The following is an 18,599-nucleotide window of genomic DNA, read 5'->3' on the forward strand; positions in this document are numbered from 1 at the left end:
GCGCTTCGATCGCAGACTGCACCCCAGCCTGCTAGACTGGCATCGGTGGTCACCACCACCCAATTTGGCAGATCGAGGGACACGCCACGGGCCAGGTTCGGCGGATCCAACCACCAGCCCAGACTGTCCCTGGCATTCTGCGGAGTGGGAGAATCATCTGGTAGTCCTGCGATACTGGTTTCCAACGGGAGAGGAGCGCCCACTGTAAGATCCTGAGGTGCGCGAAAGCCCAAGGTACAAGGTCGATGGTGGACCCCATCACTCCCAGGAGTTGCAGGTAGTCCCAGGAGGTGGGCTCTGGTAACGCAGAGAACCGTCGTGTGTGATCCCGCAAGGATTGAGCTTTGTCCTGGCGCAGAAAAACTTTGCCCAGTAGGGTGTCGAAGGTCGCCCCCAAAAAAAACCCAAGCGTTGCGAGGGCATGAGGGAGCTCTTGGAGAAGTTCACTACCCATCCCAGGGAATGTAGAAACCGTACTACTTGAGTCACCGCTGAGCGTCCATGATCGAATGACTTCGCCCGGAGGAGCCAATCGTCCAGATAAGGAGGAACCAGGATGCCCTCCTTCCGGAGTGCTGCCGCCACAACTACCATGATCTTGGTGAAGGTGCGCGGCGCCGTCGCCAATCCGAACGGGAGAGCCGTGAACTGAAAATGCTGGTCCAGAATTTTGAAACTAAGGAAACGGTGGTGGTCCGGGCGGATGGGAATGTGCAGGTAGGCCTCCATTAAGTCCAGGGAGGCGAGGAACTCCCCCCGATGCACCGCCGCAATCACTGACCGGAGCGTTTCCATGCGGAACCGAACGACTCGAAGGGATTCGTTGACTTCCTTGAGGTCTAGGATAGGCCGGAAGGAACCGTCCTTCTTTGGTACGACGAAATAGATGGAATAGTGGCCCGAGCCCACCTCTCCGAAGGGCACGAGCGCAATAGCGCCTATCTCCCGGAGTCTGTCCAGAGTCAGCTGCACCGCTCCTCTCTTGAGGTCCGAGCCACAGGGGGAAAAGATGAACCTTCCCTGCGGGGGGGCGGACAAATTCCAATGCGTAGCCGTGTTTTATAGTATCCAGGACCCACTGGTCCGAGGTGATCCGTGCCCACTCCGCGTAGAAATACGTTAGTCGGCCCCCAATCCTGGGGACAGGGGAGTGGGCGAGACTGGCATCATTGTGAAGACTTGGTAGAGGGGTTCCCGGTTCCGGGAGTAGTGCGTGCGGGCCGACACCCGCGAAAGGAGCGCGACCAGGGCTGAGACCTGGGGGCGGATGACCGGGAGCCCGCCTGTCTGTATCCCCTGTAGCGCCGTTGCGCTCTGGTCCGAGAAGAAGAAAACGCTGTGGATGGTCGAAACCTATCCTCCGGCAGCCGATGAACAGCGTTCTCCCCCAGGGACTTGATGATCTGGTCCAAATCCTCCCCGAAGAGGAACTTGCCCCTGAAGGGAAGAGAGCCCAGACTCGACTTAGAGGACGTATCAGCCGCCCAATTGCGTAGCCACAGTAGTCGTCGTGCTGCCACTACCGAAACCATGGATCTTGCGAGGACCCGAAAAAGGTCGTACGAGGCGTCCGCCCCATACGCCACTGCGGCTTCTAGCCGATCTGCCTGGGCAGCCTCATCGGACGGCAGGTTCTGAGACGTGAGGAGTTGTTGCACCCAAAGGAGACTAGCCCGCTAGGCAAGCGAACTGCACATCACCGCCCGCATACCCAGAGCGGAGACCTCGAAAACCCGCTTAAGGAAAACTTCCAACTTACGATCCTGTGTGTCCCGCAACGCCGCACCTCCCGTCACTGGGATAGTCGTCCTCTTCGTGACCGCCGACACTGCGGAGTCCACCTTTGGGACCTTGATGAGGTCCAGAAAATCTTCGGGGAGTGGGTACAGCTTTTCCATAGCCCGGCTGCTCTTCAGGGAGGCCTTCGAGGTGTCCCATTCCCTGGTGAGAAGTTGTAAAAACGAGTCATGAATGGGAAAAGCCCGAGCCCTCGGCCGGAGTGCCGCCAGGACAGGATCTCCCTTCCTTGAAGAAGTGACGACAGCGGGAGCTACTGGGGCAGGCGGGTCTGGTGGCGGGTCCAAATCTAATTCTTGGATGATCTGCGGGATGAGGTCGTCCAGCTCTTCCCTCTGGAAGAGGCGTAGGGTACGCGGATCATCCCCCTCCTGCGTGCCGTCCCCTTGTCCCCCGTCCGGGAGGTCAAGTCCATGTCCCGCTGGGTCTGGCACCGCCCCCACTGCCGCGGGCGTGGATCGGACCCGGGTAGGAAGGCGGGAGGCCCCCACTCCCGGAGGGTCGGGGGGGACCGGCGTCGAGGGCGACATCCGAGGGATCTTAGGAGGGGGGGGGATCCCACAGGTGCTTCCAGCCCCTGCAGATAAGCGGTATGCATGAGCAGGATAAACTCCGGAGAGAACCCCGGCCTGCTCGGGTGCGCTTCGGGGGCGGCGTGGTTCCTGCTCCCTTGCCCTGGGTGCTTGGTTCCTGCACCAAAATCGGGGGAACACCCCCGCTGGTAGAGTCCTCCAGGGATCCGTTCTCCCTCGTGGCCTCCAGGGATCTGTTCCCCCTCGTGGCCTGCGCCTCAGGGCGCTCAGAATGTAAAATGGCCGCCGTTCCCGCCAAAAATGGCGGAGTGGCCGGCCCGCGCCGCCCGGGCAAAAAAGAGAAATCAGTCAGGGACTGTGAGGTACCTTCCCCCCCGGGAAGGCATCGTGCACAGATGTCCTCCCGGGAAATCCGGGACCCCGGGTCTCCGCAGGCCGCACAGCGGGACGGCCGCGGCATCGGGATCGCTGTACGAGAAAAGAAAAAGCCACGGGGGGGGGCCACGCGCACAAAAGCGCTGCTGCGGGGGGGCCCGGTCGGCCCGCACTGCCCGCTGTCCGAAAATAGAGGAGGGTGCCGCGGGGGGCCCTTCCCGGCCACACGACCCGCCCCAGACATCTTTCCCTAAATGGCTCAGCAGCCCATGAGGAGCTGTAAAATGGCCGCGGGTGAGGGAGTAAAGAGCGAAGAGGCCGGCTCCACCGGCTTTCGCGGGCACCGGGGGCTGAGCTGTGAAGGAAAAAACTACAAAGGAAAAACAAACTTACCCCTGGCTGCAACGAGAAATAAACAGCAAGGCCGCAGAGAAGAGACAAGGAAGAGAAGCCACTCCCCAGAAGTTGAAAGAACTCTGCCTTTTTTTTTTTTTTTTAAACTTAATACAAACTTGATACAAACTTGATCCACAGAAAAAGACAACAACAAGCCATAATCAAGCAAGAAAGTGAAGAAAAAGGAAAAGGAGGGGAAGCCTGATTCCCCTACTCGCATCTGCTGGAGTCAGAAGATACTGCACTCCTGCAGAGGGGGTAGTAGTATATATGGATACGCCCCCTCAAAGTTTGTGCTGACTCCATCTGCTGGATTGGGGACATAACCCACTGTCTGGACTGATCCAGGTACGTACAGGGAATTACTCTTTACCTGAGCTCAGCCCATCCTGGCTAGTATAGAGTCGGTCTCCAGCTGTGGGAGAAGAGAGCAAAGGTCTTCACCTCCACGCTTGGTTTCCTGAACCTGCTAGGCTCTCAGTTGTTTCTCTCTCTACAGCTAAGTCCACACAGGAAAACCAGCTACCGGACTGAGGCACTCTACAGAGGGAAGGATCCGCAGATATCACCTCAGGACAACTCGGCTGAGGGAGGGACCATATGGTATCACCTCAGGACAACTAGACTGAGGGAGGGACCATATGGTATTGCCACAGGAGAGCGGGGCGAATTAATTTTTTTCTTTCTTCTTTTCTCATTCTAAAAACTTTAAGCAATCCCCAGTAGGGAAATGCACATCCAGCAATCGGCCTGGTCGAAAAATACAGGCCCCTGACGAAGGAGCAGATGAAGATGGCCTAGCCGCAGAGGTCCGTCTGTCGCTAGGTTGAGGAGATCAACGAACCACGGCCTGCACGGCCACTCAGGTGCTACCAGAACCACGGGACCCCGGTGGAGTTCCATTCTTTTGAGAACTTTCACCACCAAGGGCCATGGGGGGGGGGGGGGGGAAACACGTAGAGAAGGACGTCCGCCGGCCAAGGGAGAGCCAAAGCAATCCACGCCCTCCAAGCCGTGCTCCCTCCAGCAGCTGAAGAACCGATTCACTTTGGCATTGCAAAGGGTTGCCATGAGGTCCAGGTGGGGGGACCCCACCTGTCGACGATTAGATCCATGGCCTCGTCCGAGGTTCCTACTCCCCTGGATCGAGCGACTGACGACTGAAAAAAATCGGCCTGAACATTCTCCTTGCCCGCGATGTGGGAGGCTGCCAGGCACTGTAGATGACGCTCTGCCCAGGCGAAGAGACGGTTGGTTTCCAGGGCCTCCAGTGGACTGCGGGTGCCACCTTGACGATTGATGTAAGCCACGGTGATGGAGTTGTCAGACAAGACCTGTACCGCCTTGCCACGGATGAGGGGGAGAAACTCCTAAAGCGTTAGGAACACCGCCCGAGCCTCCAACCGATTGATGTGCCAGCGAGACTGAGCTGCTGACCAGATCCCCTGGGTGGACTGGGAGAGACAGACTGCACCCCAGCCCGAGAGACTGGCGTCTAAGGTTACTATCGTCCACTGTGGGGCTTGGAGAGGCATACCCTGTAGCAGATGAGGAAGTCGGCGATGGTAGAGTCCAAAAACGGGAGGACTAGGTGAAACTGTTCCGACACTGGCTGCCAACAGGTGAGCAAAGCTTTCTGTAACAGTCGCATATGAGCAAAGGCCCGTGGGACTAAATCGATGGTGGATGCCATGGAGCCCAAGACCTGTAGGTAGTCCCAAACCGTGAGAGAAGGCAGCGAGATCAGATTCTGAATCTGGTCGATCAACTTGAGGGCCCAAGCGCGAGGTAAGAAGACCTTGCCTACTCGGGTGTCGAAGTGAGCTTCCAGGAACTCCAACTCCTGGGAGGGCTGAAGGTTGCTCTTGGAGAAATTCACTATCCACCTGAGAGACGCAAGCAGAGACAAGACGCGATCCACTGCCTGCTGGCAAAGAACCTCCGACTTGGCCCGGACAAGCCAGTCGTCCAGGTAGGGGTGAACAAGAATTCCTTCCTGACGGAGAGCTGCCACCACCACCACCACCATGACCTTGGTGAAGGTGCGAGGTGCTGTCGCGAGACCAAAGGGGAGCGCTTGGAACTGGAAGTCCTGGTTGAGGATGTGGAAACGAAGAATCTTCTGGTAGTCGCGATGAATCAGAATATGGAAGTACGCCTCTGTCAGATCGAGTGAGGCGAAGACCGCTCGCAGGGTTTCCCTGCGGAAATGTGAGATCTTGAGGACCCGGTTGACTCTTTTGAGGTCTAAGATCGGACAAAAAGAACTGTCCTTCTTGGGAACGACAAAGTAAATAGAATACTGGCCTGCGCCAAGTTCCTTCTCCGGAACCGGGACCACCGCGCCCAGACACATCAGCCTGGCGAGAGTTTGCTCCACCGCTTCCCGCTTGGACCTCCCGCACAGGGAAAATAGAAAAAGATCCGGAAGATCGCGACCAATCTCGAAGGCGTACCCGTCTCTGATAATGTCGAGGACCCACTGGTCCGAAGTAATTTTGACCCATTCCTCGAAAACCAGGGAGAGGCGACCGCCTAGGAAGGGGACTGAGGAATGAGTCAAGTGAACTTCATTGTGTGGCAGGCTTATGGGTTGAGCGCGCGAGCTGGCCCTCACGAAAGGGACGGCGCCCAGAAAAAGGCTGCGACCAAGACTGCGACCGAGAAGAAGAAAAACCCCTCAAGGAGCCACTCCGCCCGCGTGGGGTATACAGTCTCTGGACCCGAAAACGTGGACGAGAGGGTGTAAAGGTATGGGAGGGTTTCAGACAGTCCTCCGGAAGCTTATGGACCTTATTTTCCGCTAAGGAATCCATAAGCTTCTCAAGGTCCTTGCCAAAGAGCAGTTTACCTTTGAACGGCAACGTGCCCAACCGGGCTTTGGAGGACGGATTGGCCGACCAATTGCGCAGCCAGAGGAGCCGTCTGGTGGACACCGCCAAGGCCATCGCCTTTGCCTGGACGCGGAGAAGGTCGTACAGTGCATCGGCCCCATAAGCGACGATGGCCTCGAGACGCTCCACCTGCTCAGCCTCTGCCGACAGGAGGTCCTGGGTGCAGAGTAACTGTTGAACCCACCTGAGACCTGCCCGCAGCATGAGACTGCTGTAGATAGTCACACGAACCCCCAGCGCCAGGACATAAAAAATGCGCTTCATAAGAGCCTCGAGCTTGCGGTCCTGGGCGTCCTTGAGAGCCATGAAACCCTCCACCGGGATGATGTTATGTTTCGTGACCACAGAAACAGAGGGGTCCACGGAGGGATTTTTTAAAAGATCTAAGCATTCCTCCGGGAGGGGGTAAAGCTTGTCCATAGCACGGCCCACCCGGAGTCCCGCCTCGGGAGCCTTCCATTCCCGCAGGAGTAGCAACTTGTGCATGGGATGGAAGGGGAAGGCGCTTGCCCGATCCCTGATTCCCGCCAGGACCGGGTCCATATCTTTGGGCAAAGAGGCCGTACAGGTGTCCGCGGGGGGCCCCTCCAACCCCAATTCCTGAAGGACAAAGGGGATGAGGGGCTCCAGTTCCTCCCTGTGGAACATCCGTAGGACCCTGGGGTCGTCCCCCTCTAGGGGTGGAAGGGCATCCTCCGCATCTGGACTGGCGGCAGGATCCGGGGGGTACCGGATCCACCAGGGGGGTCAGGGGGGCCACCCCTGGGACCACCCGCACCCGAAGAGACCCCAGGAGCTCCGCAGCCGGTTTAACCATCAACGGCGTGGAGCGTGGAATTTTCACTGGGTGGGGGGTCAAGGGGGGGGGCCTTCCTCCTCCTCCTGCAGGCTAGCTAAATAGGATTTATGCAGGAGGATAAATTCTGGTGAAAAACGAGCCCTAGAGTTCCCGGGGAGGGGGGTCAGGGAACCCATCCTGGGGGGCTTCAGGGCTCAAATCGGGGGGGGGGGGGGTGACTGAGAAAAAAATCAGCCCCCCAGCCCCAGGGAGCTCCGAAAACGGAGCCGATGAAAAATCCAAGATGGCCACCGTTCCCGGGCTTTCACTACCGGGGAATGGCCTGGCCATGCTCAGGGAACTCGGTCCCTGGGCTAAATTTGCCTGCCCTGCCGAGGAGGGACCTTCCCCACCTGGCAGACAGGCAGAGCAGAGGCCCTCTCGCGAAAAACGCGAGGAGGGCTGACCACAAGAGAGGCAGGCTGCCTGCCGCAGCATAGGGAGAGCCGCACTGAGAGAAAAAAAGCTGCAGAAAAAAAGTTTGATTGACAGCCTGCAGGCCCGGAGTGAAGCAGGTGGGAAACCTGCTGACGCCTGCCTGTCTGGCTGCCGATTCAAGCCCTCCGAAGACCAAAAATAAAAAAGATGGGTCTGCTGCTGTAGGTAAGTAAAAAAAGCATTTTGAATACTTTTAAACTTAAACCAGTTGTTTTTGTTTTACAGACTGAGCACAGCAGCGGGGATTTAAGACCCCTCGGCAGCCAGAGGAGGGGGAGACGAGAACTGGACCACCAGACTCAGTCCCCACACCTGGAAGTGGTAACGGACACAGGCTATGCACTGCACAAGGGGGAAAGCCCCCCTGAGTCCGGCAAGAGCCAGGAGACTGAGCCGTCTCCTGAAGAAAAAAACCAAAAGCTACAAACTTCCTGACTAACTTATTTTATTTTATTTTTTTACAAGAAGAAAACCACAAGAGATCCCTAAGGAATAAGTACTTGCTTGATCCCAGAAGTAAGGAAGAAAAGAAGGCTGACTAGCCTAGATCAGGAAACCGAAGGGAGACCTGCTGCACCTGCTGGAGACAGACAAATACTGAAGGGTTACAGGAGAGGCTCTGTCCTCATATAGGATATCCTTTCAGTTTTAGTCTGTCTCCACCTGCTCGAAAGGAGGCTCAATCCACAGTCTGGACTGATCCGGGTACGTACAGGGAACCAAGGAATGCCCACCTGTCTCCCTGGAGAGCTGACTACATACCTAGATTTAGCTATAATACTAACTGAGAAGACTCATAAGGCAACACCCACATGGTGCAGTAGTTTAGTTTATTGTCAACACTGCACATGGTCAGTAGTTTAGTTTATTGTCTTTTATATACCGTTACATCAGACGTACCTTTACAACGGTTTATGAAATAAAACGTATATGGAAATACAATATTTCATAATGTAGTTACAGCTAACACTACAAGAATTAGTCAGAAATAAGTTAGCTGTTGAGAAAAAATAAAATCAAATAAAAAGATTAAAATTAAGTAAAAATAAATCTACGCTAACTTAATACAAACTGAAAGAACAACGTACTAAAAACAGAAATAAAACAGGAAGGCCAAACAGTTAATAACAACAAATCATCTGGTGTTATATAGCTCATAGTTGATGCTTCATGCTCAATTCTGGAGTTTCCTACTCTGCGAATGTACAGTTAAATAAAATAAGAACGTTTGAAACCGAAAATGATATTAAATGATCCGGTATTATTTAGCTCATTGATGTTGCTTCATGCTCAGTTCTACAGTTTCATACTCTGCGAATGCACATTTAAATAACCAAGTTTTTAAATTCAACTTGAATTGTTTTTTTTCTGAAGACAGTCTCAAGTGTGTTGGTAAGAAGTTCCAAAGTTTTGTTCCCGCAATAGATAAAACACGATCTCTAACGTGGCTGAGTCTTGCTGATTTAATAGTAGGCACTGATAAAAGACCCTTATTCACGGATCTCAAGTCTCTCTGTGGTAGATGAAGGCGCATGGATGTATTAAGCCATTCGGTATTTTCTCCATATATAACATTATGAATTAAACAGGCAACTTTGTATTGTACACGATAATGAATCGGAAGCCAGTGTAATTTAATCAAAACAGGAGTAATGTCATCACATTTTCGATGGCCTGTTAGAACACGCGCAGCAGCAATCTGTAGAACCTGAAGAGGCCGTACACGTGAGGCAGGCAAACCAAGCAGTAAAGAGTTGCAGTAATCTAAATTTGCAAAAATAAGAGTTTGCAAAACCGTCCTGAATTCTTTATGCTCTAAAAACGGCTTTAGTTTTCGTAGAGTTAACAATTTAAAATAGCCGTCTTTCAACTTAGTGGCAATATGTTTTTTAAAAGAAAACTCAGTATCAATAATCACACCCAAATCGCGGGTATAAAAAGAAAGGCATATTTGAGTATTGTCATTTAAAAACAGTGCAGGGATAGTATTAAAATAAGATTTGCGTTCAAGTAACACAATTTCAGTTTTCTCCATATTTAAAACTAAACGTAGATGCTGGCGTAATTGTTTTAGGGACAATATATAAATTTTAACAATTTCTAATGTATCCTCCACTGATTTTTTAATAGGAACTAAAAATTGAATATCATCCACATAAAAATAAAATTTTAAACCTAGACCATTTAAAAAATGACAGATCGGTAAAACATAAATGTTAAAAAGAGAAGCAGATAAAGTGGACCCCTGAGGTACACCTGTTTGGAAGAAATTTTTTTTAGAAGTAGCATTGTTAAGTTTTACTTGATAAGACCGACTACTGAGAAAAGACACAAACCAATTTAAAACTGTATCATTGATCCCAATTTCAGTTAACCGATTCAATAAAATGCCATGGTCGACATTATCAAAAGCAGATGATAAATCTAAAAACACTAAGAAAACTAAGAAATAGCTTTTACCAGTATCGAAACCTCTTAAAACTGTGTCCATGAGGGCGATTAAAAGAGATGGGTCTATAATTTTTTAATTGGGTATTATCTAGAGAGGGCTTTTTCAAAATTGGTTTAATTATAGCAGTCTTTAAAATATCTGGGACAATACCTTCAGTCAGTGAGGCATTAACAATGTCAGTGATCAAAGGCGCTATAGTGTCAGCCATGGATTTAAGGAAGAAACCTTGAATAGCATCTATTGGGTGTTTAGTTGGGTTAAGTTTTTTTATGAGACTCAATTTCCAATAAGGAAATGGAATGAAAAGTGGCCCACTTAATGTCTGGTTTAGTTGGCATTTTAACTTCTTGAGTTAAACAGAGATTGTTATCAGAAATTAATGAGTCAATTTTTTCTTTAAAAAATAGAGCAACCTCATTATACTTATCTTCGGCTAAGCCTACTAATTTTACTCAAATTATTAACAATCTTGAAGAGTTCTCGAGGATTATACAAAGACATCTCCAATTTTTTTTTGAAAAATTCCTGGAGAAACAAGTCCCTCCAGTGCTGCCAGATGGCATAACCCATATGTAATGGCTAATTAATCCTGCTAGTTACAGAAAACACTGTTTATGGAAAGCAAACTTGCTATCCATGCCATACTGACTTATTCAGCATTAACTGGTCACTGGTTCCATATGCCCCTCTTTTGTTGAATTTCTATTATACTGCCATGATTTTCTTAACATCAATATGTTTATATATTCTGTCTGCATATATTACTGTAGCAGCTTTTAGCCCATTACCAGCTGATAATATTTAGGGATTTTGCTTTCTTTCCTGCATGGGTTCTTTGGTGCCATTGTAGCCGTGATAAATAAATGAAGCCTTTATCACACACAGTACAGGTAAATGGTTTCTGTCCCGTGTGGGTCATTTTATGCCTTTTCAGACCCCAAGATTGGGTGAAGCTTTTATTACACTCAATACAGTTAAATGGTTTCTCCCCTGTGTTAATTCTTTCATGCATTTTAAGACCTACTATATAATAGAAACCTCTTTTACATTCAGTACACGTAAATTGTTTTACTCCTTTATGGATCATTTTACGGCTTCTCTCCTGTGTGAGTCTTTTTGTGTCTATTAAGCTCTGATAAACAATAGAAGCCTCTTTTACATTCAGTACATGTGAATGATTTCTCTCGTGTGTGGATCCTTTCATGCACTTTAAGATGTGATAGATAATAGAAGCTTTCTTTACACTCAGTACATGTGAATGGTTTCTCTCCTGTGTGGATCCTTTCATGCCTTTTAAGATCTGATAGACGAGAGAAGCCTTTTCTACACTCAGTGCATGTAAATGGTTTCTCTCCTGTGTGTGTCTTTTCGTGTCTTTTAAGATCTGATGAATAAAAGAAGCATCTTATGCACTCAGTACATGTGAACGGTTTCTCTCCTGTGTGGATCTTTTTATGCTTTTTAAGATCTGATAGATAAGAGAAGCTTTTTTTACACTTAGTACATGGGAACGGTTTCTCTCCTTTGTGGATCCTTTCATGCACTTTAAGTTGTGATGGATAATAGAAGCTTTCTTTACCCTCAGTACATGTGAACGGTTTCTCTCCTTTCTCTCCTGTGTGGATCCTTTGGTGCATTTTCAGATGACACAGATAAAGAAAGACTTTATCACACTCGGTGCATATAAATATATTATTTTCTGTGCCTGTTTTCTGGTGCTGAGTTAGTTCTTGCTTTTGAATGGCGCTGTCTCCACTTTCAGAATACGAAGATGTTCTCTCTCCTGTCTGCATATTCTGCTGAATTACTGAAACAAAATTCCCACTGTAAGATTGGCCATGTTGAAGAGAATGAAAGGGTATCTTCCGTGTGTGTTTCCTTAGGTGTATTAGTAAGGATTCCTTGCAAGAGAAACTTCTCTTACATTTATTACATGTGAAATTGGTCCTTTGCTTATGGATTCTCTGGTGTAATTTCAGAATTAATTTTTGTTTGAAACATTTTGCACACTGAGCACATGGAAAGGTTCTCTGCCCAGTGTGAGTTCTCTGATGCAATAAGAGATAATATTTCCTGTCAAAGCTTTTTTTACAGATCTCACACCAAAAGGACTTCTGCTTTTTCCCCTCACTCTGATGAATGTTAAAAGTAATTTGGTCACTGTTATTACTTTGGAAGGGTCTCTCTACTGTCAGGTCAGAACTCATGTGATCACTGTTATTACTCTGGAAAGGTCTCTCTACTCCCAGGTATCTCTGGTGGAGGTCAGAAGTCATTTGATCACTGTTATTACTCTGGAAGGGATTCTCTCTTCTCGGGTGTCCCTGGTGCTCAGCGATGTCTGTGAACTCCCTGTCACTTCTCTCACAAGCAGCGACTCCATCCAGTGACTCTCCTGCAGGGTCTTGCTCCTTTTTCTCTGATTCCTGCTGTCTTTGGCTAATGTCTCCCTCCTCAGTCCTCTGGGCAAGATTCTCGCAGAAATTTCCTGATTGTCTTGGTGTAAGTGCCAGTATGATAGGGTGTTCTTCTCGATTCTCCTCCCTCTTCACTTCCTGTATGACCTCATTACCTGCTGGATATAAAAAGAAAAGCTAAATTTATAAACCCAAACAATATAACATGAAAAAATTATGAATTCAAAAAGAGACCTGTTATATGGATGTCAATAATCTGAGTGTACCTTCATACGATGCTGTTGTGACTGTAAAGCCTATGTGGAGGCTTTAAAAATCATTAGGTACCCCAGTATTGGAATGCAAACATTTTTGTAGTGCTCACTGTCCACTGTGCAATTGTTGCTGAAATGATCACGTGGATACTGTTGCAATATTCACTTATCTCAAAATTGTAGTCGGTCTTGCCTCAGCCGACATCCTGATGTTTCGGAGGCTGGCTCCTTCTTCAAGGGCTGGATATGCGCAAGAGAGACCGGTATTCCAGTGAAACATTAGATGTTGTGACAGTGAATTTGATTACTGTGCCAGCAATGTTCAACTTGTTAGGTTTGTTTAGCGGTCTGTGAAGCTCCGTGAAAAACAAGCGGCTGCTCCCACGACTCTGTGCTGGCGCCAGCACAGAGTCGTGGGAGTTGAACATTGCTGGCACAGTAATCAAATTCACTGTCACAACATCTAATGTTTCACTGGAATACCGGTCTCTCTTGCGCATATCCAGCCCTTGAAGAAGGAGCCAGCCTCCGAAACATCAGGATGTCGGCTGAGGCAAGACAGACTACAATTTTGAGATAAGTGAATATTGCAACAGTATCCACGTGATCATTTCAGCAACAATTGCACAGTGGACAGTGAGCACTACAAAAATGTTTGCATTCCAATACTGGGGTACCTAATGATTTTTAAAGCCTCCACATAGGCTTTACAGTCACAACAGCATCGTATGAAGGTACACTCAGATTATTGACATCCATATAACAGGTCTCTTTTTGAATGGATATAAAAAGAAGGCATTAATCAAGTGTCTGTGGCTATAGAAAACCACCAGTGACCTGGATCAAACTTTGTCAGGGATCATGCAATGACCCCATGGGACCTCTGATGTTTACTGAATTCCATGCTTTAGCAGAAGCTTTCTGAGATGACAGTGAAAACTCCTGTGTGATGTCTTTATATAAATCTTCGGAGAATACAAAAAATAAATAAATAAATAAATAAATACAACAAACTACAAAAGCGAAGCAAATCATTGGTTTTCCCTTTCATTATTTGTGTGTAATGATGCCACCTGTTGGATTAAGGACAAATTCATGTGGCATTCATGTGAAGTTTATTGAAGATTTTTGTTTCAGCTTTTGTAGGAATTGTATTTATTGGAATTGCTTTGCTGGCATTTATATTATTTTGTTTCTGGTTGTAAGAATGTTACCTTTGTGGTACTGTTCCTCGCTTTTGAGTTCTCTTTATTTTAAAACCGCGCAAGTTTAAATCAAGCAAACAGCTCCCTGGAAAATGTGAGGGCCACTCACGTTCAGGTGCCCTTTTGTACACACAGGAAACGATGTGTTTTGGAGGACCGTGTCCCAGCGCATCAACCCAATATGTCAACTAGCAGCAACCACCCTCTTTGCTTAAAGGCATAACAGACCAATAGGATGCAATCTAGGGGGCTATCTGGTTAAGGAATGTTGAGATTATCAGGTAAGTAATCTCCTTTTCCTTAGTGTAGACAGATGGACTCAGAACAAGTGGGTATAGTGTGCTCGTGCTAGCAGTTGGAGACGGATCTGACGTCAGCACGGGTACATATACCCCACAGGAAGTGAGACAATTCAGTAATCTTCCTTGCAAAAGCTGTTATGGATATATGTGTACTGACTGATCAATGAATTAGTGAGAACAGGATTCCCCTGACCGATTGATAGTAGCTGGAGACCGCCAGCATTCCCAACCGGAAGGCGTCGTCACCTGGTAGAGTGGACGCACTCATGTAAGAAGTGATAAGGCTTACCTGGAATCGGTGAAACCCCCGTATACCGGCAGCCGGGCGGGATGCTGAGTCCATCTGTCTACACTAAGGAAAACGAGATTATCAGGTAAGTAATCTCAACATTTCCTGTCGTGTAGCCAGATGGACTCAGAACAAGTGGGATGTACAAAAGCTACTCCCGGACTGGACGGGAGGCTGCCCGAGGTCCATTCAGGACCGCCCTTGAGAATGCTGAGTCCTCCCTGGCCTGGACATCCAGACGGTAAAATCTGGAAAAGGTATGGAGGGAGGACCATGTCGCTGCTTTACATATCTCCGCAGGCGACAGCATCCTAGATTCTGCCCAAGAGGCCGCCTGCGCTCTGGTAGAATGAGCCTTGACCTGCAGAGGCGGTGACTTCCCGGACTCTCCGTAGGCCGCTCTGATAACTTCTTTAATCCAGCGGGCGATTGGTGGGCCGAGAGGCCGCTTCCCCTTGCTTCTTCCCACTGTGAAGGACGAACAGATGGTCCGTCTTTCGTACTGCTTCTGTCTTTTCCAGGTATCTGGGCAGCAATCTGCCGATGTCGAGATGGCGTAGCAAACACCCTTCTTCTGATTTCTTCAATCCCACCGTGGTTGGCAAAGATATGGTTTGGTTGAGGTGAAATTGTTTTTTTTTTTTGTATTCAATATTTTTATTGAACCAACAAGCATGTACAAACCAAACTTCACATGCAAGTGTACACATATTATGCACTCGTAAATGGAATTAACACAGGGAACAGCCTGTACCTAATATGGTAAACAATAACATAGTACAACATAATCCATACCAGCCTTCCCCTCCCACTGCCTATACATGGTTCATTTGACTATTATACCCCTCCCCCCGTTGCTTCACATGTACACAAAGACAAAGATCAAGGAGATAATCAAATGAGGCATATACCAGAAGAATGCAAAAAATCAACTCAAGATATCCTGGATCGACAGATCGAGATTTGAGCCATTCCGGGGTCAAAACACTATTCAGGTCCCCATTGCCCCCGACACCTTGGTATACCATTTTTGGTAGGGAAGCCAAGTTCGCTCGAAGTGGGACACTCTCTTATTTTTATAAGCTGTAATTTGAGATAACCTATAAATCTTCCGGACTTTACTCTGAATGTCCTCGATTGTAGGAGGGGAAGGGGATTTCCACAATCGCGCTATCTCACAGCGGCTGGCTGTGAAGACATACTGGGCTAACTGATTAGATGACTGTGACATTCCAGAAATCGCCTGACCCAATAGCCCAGATGCAGGAGTGAAAACAGGCATGCCAGGAAAGATTGCACGGAGCCATTGATGCACCTGCCCCCAAACCCCTTGGACATGGGAGCAGGCCCACCACATGTGGAAAAATGTGCCCTCCTCCGCACAGCCTCGCCAACATGTATCTGGATAAAGAGGTGTAAATTTATGTAATTGGGAAGGACACCTGTACCATCGATATAGCAGCTTATAGGAGTTTTCAATAAGAGAAGCCGCAATATATCCCCTGCCGAGCCGCTGAAATATCGACTTCCAAATTTGGGGGGACCAGCTAACCTGGAGGTCCTGCTCCCAAGCCCTCTGGAATGGGAAAATAGTGGTATCCTGCAACCCTAACATTCGATACAGCCGGGATAAAATTCGAGTACAACCATGCGCCCTTTCACACAGTTTTTCAAAATCCGACTCGCCCTGGACCAAATGTGTAGCAAGTAGGTTAGACTTAGCAAAGTGCACTAATTGAGCATAGGAGTACCTGGCCGACTCCGGTAAGTCATAAACCCGCTGGAGATCAGCAAAAGGGCGTAAAGAGGAGGAGCCCCAAACATGACCCCATATCCTGATGCCCCTTCTCCTCCAGTCTGAAAAAGCTTTACTCTCAAAGCCCGGGCGAAAATCCTTATTAAAATGAATATGCGTATTGACATGATATGCCCTAGTTCCGACTAAGGAAGCACCGTACCGGTGCCATAACCGAAACAACATAAGTGTAGAAGGGGGCAACACGGAATCCAGGTCTACCAGCCATGTGTGTTTAGGTTGCCAAATAAAACTACTAAGTGGTATATCCCCGATAAGTTCCTGGTTAAGAAGCACCCATTGCTTTTGACGTCTAGTTAGATGCAAATCCACAATTTTTTTAAACTGAGCAGCGCGAAAGTAGCGAATAAGATCCGGCACTCCCAAACCTCCTGTACACCTTGGCTGATGTAGGACTCGCCGCGCCACCCGTGGTCGACGTCCCGCCCATATAAAATTCATACAACGCCTTTGCCACTGTTTTAACATGGATACGGAGACCAGGACAGGAAGGGTCTGAAAAAGATACAACAACTTCGGTAGAATATTCATCTTAAAAACAGCCATCCTTCCCAGCCAGGAAATCTGGTAGCGGCTCCATTCCTCCATGTCTTTAGATAGTTTACACCATAGGGGGTTATAATTAATGGTAATTAGGTCCTGAGTGGCACTTAATTGAATCCCTAAGTATTTAATTTGGGTTTTGGCCCATTTGAAAGGAAACAACTCCTGGAGGAGACTAACCGAACGGGGGTGTAGGTTAATATTGAGAACCTCCGATTTATCCCAATTAACCGTGAAGCCGGACACCCGCCCAAAGTCCTCCATCTCTTCAATTACACAATCGAGGGAATTGGCTGGATCAGTAAGCGTGAACAATATGTCATCCGCGTACAAAGAAATTTTTGTGGTAATATCCCCCACGGTCACTCCGGCTATATTGGTATTTCTACGGATATGGATAGCAAAGGGCTCTAAAAAAATAGCAAACAGGAGAGGAGAGAGTGGGCACCCCTGCCGAGTCCCCCTACCCACCTCAAAGGGGGCAGAATAACCACCATTAATCTTCAAACAAGCCCGGGGGGAATTATAAAGCTGACCCAACCATTGCAAGTACGAGGCACCAAAACCCATAGTTTCCAAGGTGTGAAAAAGATAAGGCCAATGCACGCGGTCAAATGCCTTATCCGCGTCAATGGACAAAGCCACCGCCGGGATCCTATGTCCTTGGGCGTACCATATAGTATCTATAATTTTGTGTACATTGTCCGCGGTAGTTCGACCTGGAATGAATCCAGCCTGATCAACCCCTATCAATTGAGGAATAAAACAATTTAATCTATTCGCCAAAATCTTGGCGAGGAGCTTCACATCAATGTTCAGCAGGGAAATGGGTCTATACGACCCGCAAATAGAAGGGTCCCGGCCAGGTTTGGCCAACAGAGTAATCCCAGCCGTATTTGTCTGGGCAGGCAAGGTAGACCCTGTCCGCATGGAGTTAAAAAACTTCAATAATATGGGGGAGAGGGCCGATGCAAATCTTTTATAAAATCGGGGGGTGAACCCATCGAGACCGGGCGATTTTCCCACCTTCAGTGAATTAATAGCTTCTTCCAATTCAATGGCCGTAATATCTTTATCGAGAAATTGTCTTTGGGCGGAGGTCAGCTGAGGCAAAGGTATCCGAGAGAGGTAGGCCTCAACTGAGGCCACCTGTATATCGGTTGCCCCCTTATATAAGGTTGAATAAAATTTATGAAAACAATGCCTAATCGCGGTGTTATCGGTGAGGAGTCCCCCCGAATCATCCTTGATTTTGGAAATATGAGCCTGTGCCTGCTTCCTCTTAAGTCTGTGAGCTAAGTAGCGGCCAGCCTTATTCCCGCCCTCAAAAAATTGTTGTTGGGCCATTTCCAATTGATGGGCCAACCGTGCGGAGTCTAAAGCCCCAATCTTACCCCGCAGCTCCTGGATATGACCCCGCAGAGCTTGGGTACCCCTCCCCTGCATGTGCGCCCGCTCCAGTCCCGCTAACTCTGTCAACATAATCTGGCGCTCCCGCTCGCGTAACCGTTTGACGTGAGCTGCCCGCGCTATGCAGGATCCACGTAAGACACATTTCAAGCATTCCCATAACGCCCCATCTCCCACCTCTCCTGTGTCATTTAAGCTAAGATATTCTTGAATTTCTTGAGACAACTGTTTCTGAAAAAGATCATCTTCCAACAGAGAATCATTCAGCCGCCAAAAACGTTGGCCAGTATCTGACTGACCCACCACTAGTTGGAACCATATGGGAGCATGGTCAGACCAAACCTTAGGTTCAATATCTATAGTTTGGACAGCATTAAGTTTAGTTTTATCAAGCAAGAACATGTCTAAACGCGAATAACTGTTGTGTGGGGGTGAGAAAAAGGTGTAGCAGCGAGATGTGGGAAATCGGGACCGCCACAGATCCACCCCAGAAGTAAGAGTAAGTATCTTCTTTAAAGCCTTCCGTGCAAGGGCAGGGTCAGTGCTAGACCCAATCGAATTATCCAAGCGGGGATTCAGCGTGAGATTAAAATCCCCACCCAGAATGACACTACCCACCGCATGGGTTGCCAGTACGTCA

At 48.5% G+C, this 18,599-nt stretch overlaps 1 protein-coding gene across 1 annotated transcript in view; it reads right to left on the reverse strand.

Annotated features, from left to right (window-relative positions):
- Positions 1–10,239: 10,239 nt before the first annotated feature.
- LOC115083652 (gastrula zinc finger protein XlCGF57.1-like) overlaps positions 10,240–18,599 on the reverse strand; it is a 47,010-nt gene continuing 38,650 nt past the window's right edge. The window contains exon 6 of the mRNA XM_029587598.1: positions 10,240–12,298. Coding sequence (XP_029443458.1) covers positions 10,812–12,298 — 1,487 coding nt within the window. The 3' untranslated portion in view covers positions 10,240–10,811. The remainder of the gene's footprint in view (positions 12,299–18,599) is intronic.

Source organism: Rhinatrema bivittatum, chromosome 2, assembly GCF_901001135.1.
Source record: "Rhinatrema bivittatum chromosome 2, aRhiBiv1.1, whole genome shotgun sequence".
NCBI classification, from domain to species: domain Eukaryota; kingdom Metazoa; phylum Chordata; class Amphibia; order Gymnophiona; family Rhinatrematidae; genus Rhinatrema; species Rhinatrema bivittatum.